Source organism: Grampus griseus, assembly GCF_964374135.1.
Source record: "Grampus griseus genome assembly, chromosome: 3".
NCBI classification, from domain to species: Eukaryota; Metazoa; Chordata; class Mammalia; order Artiodactyla; family Delphinidae; genus Grampus; species Grampus griseus.
The window spans coordinates 64,044,825-64,051,571 of NC_139019.1; the positions used below are offsets into that span (position 1 = coordinate 64,044,825).

Sequence of the window (6,747 nt, forward strand, 5' to 3'; positions counted from 1 at the left end):
TATTCAGAGATGATGTCTGGGATTTGCTTCAAAATAATCCAGGTATGTGGGGGAGTATGGAAGGGTATTGATAAAACAACAGCATTTATGAGTTGATTATTGTTGTAGTTAGGTGTTGGGTCCTTGGGGATACATGGTAGTATTCTCTCTACTTTTGTATATGGTTGAAAGATTTGTGTATCTTGAAATTTTCTACAATAAGAGATGGTAAAACATATACACACTCCTACACATAAAATGTTTTTCATAATTTAACACCTCTACTCAGATGAATTAATGTTTACCCAACAACCTAATGATGAAATTCACCATCATAGAGATACTTATTATCATTAATAGTAAAGGAAGGAGCCATTCAGAACCAGCTTTTAGAAATCCTGCAGTGCCTTATACCAGAATGCATTTAATGCTGAGAGCTATTTCTCAACAAAATCAGGGCTGTAAATTTACACTTAATAGTATTTACTAAAAGTAGGTCCTGAAATTATTATTATGTTTTACTGATTTACATTGGTTCAAATGTTACTTATTAACAAATCGGATCCCTGACTCCAAATGAGTACGCTTAGGTGCCACAAATACATGTTGTAAATGAACCAATAAACCCAGGAGAAAGGTGTGATAAAGCAATGCCACTTACCTAGCTGTCTCCTCAAATTGTATGTCATCCACTGAGGCTGTAACACAGGAAACCCCAGCATGTTTTTCAGCTTCAAAAAATAGGTTAAAAATGGGCTGCATTAATAGTTATTTTAAAATATTTCAGCATGCAGGAAAAGGAATAAAACAAGTGGATTTATTCTAGTAACTCATCCTCTTATGCAGTATAGGACCACGGTGCCCACACTTCTGGATGAACTGGATTGATAACAGTTCTTTTGCTCAATAAGTTATTTTTCTACTGCATGGAAATTACTGTACTTTCTCCGAAGTTTTAACTTATACTGTCTTTGATTTGAAATTCAGCACCAATACCCAGCATATCTAGCTATTCAGATAGTAACTTTAGTAAGTTGGTGTCAAATTTAAATATTTTGTCAGGTACTACCCTTCTTTCGTTTAAAAAAACAATGCATCAAAGCTATATCTATTATCCCACGTAACCAGTAGCTGAATATATTTAAACCACTTAACCAGTGCAAGCACTGAACAGTGTGGAAGACCTTAAGTTCATACCCCAAATCAGAGAAAAACTTGTCTGGGCATCAGAGAAATAGAGATGGGCACATAGTAAGTATTTAATCAATATTTATTATTTATTACTACCAAATTCATATGAAATTCACTATGCATTAATTATGTTGGAGGAGAAAAGCATTGAGTAGGGTGAGAGAGATTAGGGAAGCACTCCAGTTATTTCCATGTTCCCTGCCTGCATTTATGTATTTATTTATAATATTTATTTATTTGTTTATTTATTTATTTATTTTTGGCTGTGTTGTGTCTTCGTTGCTGCCCTTGGGCTTTCTCTAGTTGCAGCAAGCGGGGGCTACTCTTCGTTGCGGTGCACGGGCTTCTCATTGTGGTGGCTTCTCTTGTTGAAGAGCACAGGCTCTAGGTGCATGGGCTTCAGTAGTAGTGGCACATGGGCTCAGTAGTTGTGGCTTGCAGGCTCTAGAGCGCAGGCTCAGTAGTTGTGGTGCATGTGCTTAGTTGCTCTGCGGCATGTGGGATCTTCCTGGACCAGGGCTTGAACCCGTGTTCCCTGCATTGGCAAGCGGATTCTTAACCACTGCGCCACCAGGGAAGTCCCTCTGTCTGCAGTTAATTTGTTGAGATTTTTTTTTTTTGATTGTTGGTTTTACTTTATGTAAAAGAATCCGAATTTTCCCTCTTTGGTAAAAATCTTGACATGTGGTTTTTCCAGAATTTCATTTTGAGGAACAGTCAGTTAAAACCCAAACAGACTGCATTAGCTTTTTAAAGACATTTTAACTCCATTTTAATTTTGGAGACTTCACTCCTGCTGTCATATTATGAAAAAGAGACAGTGAATTATATTGAATTTGCATTCTTTGTGTGTAGTGGATTACTTTAATTGCAATATATATTGATAGTCCCAGGTAAAGTGATATGAGAAAATACTCCAGAGAGCAAGTATTTAAAACATTCCTCCCTATGATCTAATTCTGTAGAAAACTGGACATTCTGGTTTTACTAGTTGGAAATAACTATTCTTCCAAATATGCAGATAACATAAACTGAGTTACCAGAAAACTAACCATAGCAGAACTCTGTGTGTGAGTGATGGAGCGGGGGAAATGGGTTTCCCAGTTCTAAAGTTCAATTAGAGGAAGGAAACATAAAAGTATTAGACTCTAGAAAGTTGGGTTCAATTTAATTCAGTATATCAAACATTTGTTAAATTCCCATTGATTTCCAGACACTGAGCTGTTATCAGTCCTATCTTTTAATGAGTCTACTCAGTGACAGAGATCTAGCCATAGTCAATAAAGTGTTGACTAAAGGGTATGTAATAGACATTCATTCTGGTCACCTGACATGAGGGTATGATATGTTGAGTTTATTAAACTATTCTTGTAGGTAAAGTGTTACCATGTACACCAACATGAGTTACCAAATTTTGAATGATTTAAATGATAACTAAAGTGCAAAAACAAATAAAAGACTAAATTTTTATTGTATATATTGGGTGTCTTCTATGTATATATAGCACAAAGAAACATAATCATAATAATTATGATTTATTATTGGCCTGGCACTGAGCTAAGTATGCATATCAATTACATGAGGTTGATACTGTTATTCTGTTTTACAAAAGAGGCAATTTTGGCTTATAAAAATCAAATACATTGTTCTAAATAGTTATTTTTACTACAGAAGCAACAGGAACTCTGAGAAAAGAAAAGACCAACCAAGGAATGCTCCCTAGAGAAGTACTTGGCTGAATATGGGATTCAGGAGCTCAACTGCCATGTTTTACATTATAGACTTTCAAGGGCCATTAAATTAAAAATGAAAAATTAAAATATGGGGAACCAACACAGGCCACAATTTTTACATGTGTTTATTTTCTTTTCACAAGTGTGACGGATATGAATTCAACAGGACCAGTCTGTTCTGGTTCTTGGTTTTGATTGCCCTTCATGCAGTATGCCAGTAAAAGTGGAGAAACCCTAAAGCTATTTCTGATTTCCTGGGGAAACTGAGAGAAGCTGAGGAACAGCTAAGTGGATATAGTCCAGGTATGATGACTGATAAAAACGACGGTGGCTTCATTCATTCTTTCTTTTAACTAATATTGATTGAACACTTGAGCTATGCCAGCCTCTCTGTAAGGTGCTGGAAATATAAAACAGCTACTATCCCTATTCTCATGGAATCTAGTGAGGAGCCAGACATTAATTAAATGAATACATAATAACAAAATGAGTTAGGTGATCTGAAGGAAACATGGATTTTGTGAGGGTCTGTAAACTGAGGAACCACACCTAGGTGGCATGTCAGGGAAGGTTTCCCTGTGGAGAGGATGCTTGAAGTGAGATCCGAAAGATGAGAAGGAGTAAAACAGATGTGTGTTGTGGAGGAGAGCAGGGAAGGGCTTGCTGGGCAGAAGGAACAGTGACTACAAAGGTCCTGAGATTTTTGTGGCAAAAATGCAAAAAGCAAGAAGGAGAGTAGGTAAGATAAGGCTGAGGGGAAGGCTGAGGATAAACCATGCACAGGGCCTTGAAGCTCTTGGTTGACAATTTTTATAATATTTAGTATTAAAGATATTGTTTCAGTATCTTCTGGTCTCCAGATGAGGCCGGTGGCTAATTCTAACAAGGTCAGTGGCTAATTCTAATCATTGTTTTCCTACAAGGATTAACATTAACCGTGTTTCCAAACCAACTTTATCATAAAGGTTTCTTCAATATTGTATTATTAGTAATATAACTATTAAGGTCCACAGTAATTGGTTATCAATTGACTCCTGCTGTGATCCGAGTTTCCAAAGGTGTAAAACCATAGAAATCTTAATGAAAATTGCAGGAGGGCAATTGTTTCTCCATTATAGGACAGAAGCACTAAGTGAGGTAACTTTAAAAGTCACATCAATATTCACATAATGAATTCAGTTGCCATGGCAATAGGCATGGCAACTGAATAATTTCTATACTTGTTTCTCATACATGTGAATTACTTTTATATTCATGTCTCCATTATTGTTATTATAACAGACCTCAAATCCTGATAAAAACTGTTAAGACAGAAACCAAACAGACCTATCAACAAACAGAAAATAAACAGATTGGCATCAGATATATGACTGAATTTTGCGGGTGGTTAACACACAGGGGATTAGAAACTCTGTGCACACTCATTGAAGAAAACAGGAATTTGTAATCAGCTGAGCTTTACTTTTGTCCTGTATAAAATAAGAGTCCTGGGATACACGATCTTAAGCTCCTTCCAGCTCTAATATTTTATCCTAACGTATTTTACTTAAAATGTACATTTGCTGAGTCTATTAAGTGCCTTACGCAAAGCCTGGCTTCCTTTTAGAAATGAGATTCCAAGTTCTGGACCCATCCATCCAATTACCCATCCATATAATCAGGAAGTTTTTATTTAGTGCTTACTTATTAAGTGCTTACTAAGCTTCAGTTTACATGCTAATTGGCCAGGCAGGAAATAAAAGGTGAACATATATGTACACAGAGTAATTACGGATTGTGCTAAGTGGTGTGGAGGAATTTGGAAAGGGTGTTGTGATGAAAGGGTGCAAATGTAAAGCAGGTAGTTAGGAAAGACTGCTCTGCATAAATGATATTTAGTGGAGATAGAATGCATGGAAAGGGCCAAGAGAAGAGTGTAAAGGCAAAAATAACAGTAGGTGCAAAGGTCCTTCGCAGAGACTACATGACGGTGTGGAAGGCAACAAACTGAATTCAGAAGCAGATATAAGAGGTGAGTGATGTATTAAACTAGACATTAAAGAGATTTGCAGAAATGTAAACCAGTACTCTAAGTACATTTTTGTTCTTGCTGAAAATATAGTTATTTTACAATAAAAATATGTAATGGGTTTTTGTTCTTTTCAAATGAATTATTTTTTAAAATTTCGCATATGGTAAATATGGATAAAAGAACAAACACGAAAGCTCTCTGGGGGTCCTCGTTTATTTTATGGGGTAAAGGAGTCCTAAGACTAAAAGGTTTGAGAACCACTGGTCTAGGTCATTCCCAGTGTTGGATGAACAATCTCAATCATTACTTCCCAGCTGCACGGGGTTTAAAGCTCTGTCAATACCCTCCTCTCCTTCCTTCTCCCTCCTCACCGATCAGGGGTCCTGGTGTGACAGCATCCCGACCTCTGCCGTCCGGACCCCCGCCACCCCGCATCCCCACATCCCAGCCCGCTTCCCAGTTCCCAGACACGCCCCTCCGCTACACACACTGGGCCCCGCCCCCACTCAGGGCTCCTCCACTCCAGACCCCCGGCACCCTGGGTCTCCCCCATCCTACCCTCCCCTTCCAGCACCCCTACCCGCCAGGCAGGCGGCAGCGTCGATCCACTTGAGCAGCTGAGCGGCGCTCAGCTCTCCGCGGAGGTTGGCGTGCGCGGGCTGGATGGCCTGGCTCACGTGCACCTCGCCGGGCGCCGGCCGCTCCAGCTCCATGGCCGGTCAAGAGTGCGAAGCAACCGGGCCTGGACGCCGCCCGGCCACCAACTGGGCCCGCCCCCGCTCCAAAGGGCACCGAGCCGCTGCCACCCCGGCCCCGCACCCCGCGCCCTGCTGGCCACTGGGCCACCTGGTGCACCGGGAGGTGAGATTTAAGGGGCCAGGAATACCGCGAGGAGGGCGAAAGGGAACTCTCTTCTGTCTCAGAAGACACTGACTCGGGCGGCTGAGGTTGGCAAAGCTGGAACTAGACCGGGTTTCTCACCTATAAAGGGGGGATAGCAGTACTTATCTCAAGAGGACTGTGCAGAGAATTAAATGAGATAAAGTACAAAAGTCATAGCGTGTGCCCGGCTAAGGTGACATAGGTGTTTGCCAAGTAAAGAGTGAGGTTATTATCAGTCTGAAGAACTTGACAGGTGATGGGGAGTTAATAATTAATTAGTTAAATGCTGTCCAGAGAAATGTAGACCTTTTGCTTTAGAAGTTGATTTTAAAGTATTTGACTTCTTATTTTCTTTTTTTTCTGGCTGTAGACTGCCAGGTAGGGTGGGCACTCACTCTTCCCATCCCTAGTTCAAAATACACCTTCTGAGTCTTAGGATAATATAATGGCTCCAAAACCCCCTGTTATTCATCTTTTTGTTATGAAATTACCTCCACTGCCAAACAAACGGAGAAAAATTTTAAAAGGGCTGATCTTTGCTGGCACATCAGAAGTCACCCAATAAGGGAAGTCAACCTTTTGGTTTTAATATAGAGAATTTGCAGTTAAAAGCTGCCAACTTGGACTTCCCTGGTGGCGCAGTGGTTAAGAATCCACCTGCCAATGCAAGGGACGCGGGTTCGAGCCCTGGTCTGGGAAGATTCCACATGCCACAGAGCAACTAAGCCCATGAGCCACAACTACCGAGCCCATGTGCTGCAACTACTGAAGCCCACGTGCCTAGAGCCCATGCTCTGCAACAAGAGAAGCCACTGCAATGAGAAGCCTGTGCACCTCAACGAAGAGTAGCCCCCGCTCGGCGCAACTAGAGAAAAGCCCGTGCGCAGCAACGAAGACCCAACACAGCCATAAATTAATTAATTAATTAATTAATTAATTAAACAAAACAAA

General features: G+C 40.3%; 1 protein-coding gene across 4 annotated transcripts in view; it reads right to left on the minus strand.

Moving 5' to 3' along the window:
* Positions 1 to 5,704, minus strand: part of ACOT12 (acyl-CoA thioesterase 12) — a 57,111-nt gene extending 51,407 nt beyond the window's left edge. For all 4 annotated transcript variants that reach the window (XR_014296555.1, XR_014296556.1, XM_082651953.1 and 1 more), the window contains exons 1-2: positions 5,495 to 5,704; positions 641 to 710 (exon numbers count right to left, since the gene is read on the minus strand). Coding sequence is in view for 2 of the 4 variants with exons in the window: in XM_082651953.1 (XP_082508079.1) it covers positions 641 to 710; positions 5,495 to 5,627 (203 nt within the window). In the remaining 2 variants the exon portion in view is untranslated. The remainder of the gene's footprint in view (positions 1 to 640; positions 711 to 5,494) is intronic.
* Positions 5,705 to 6,747: the final 1,043 nt, after the last annotated feature.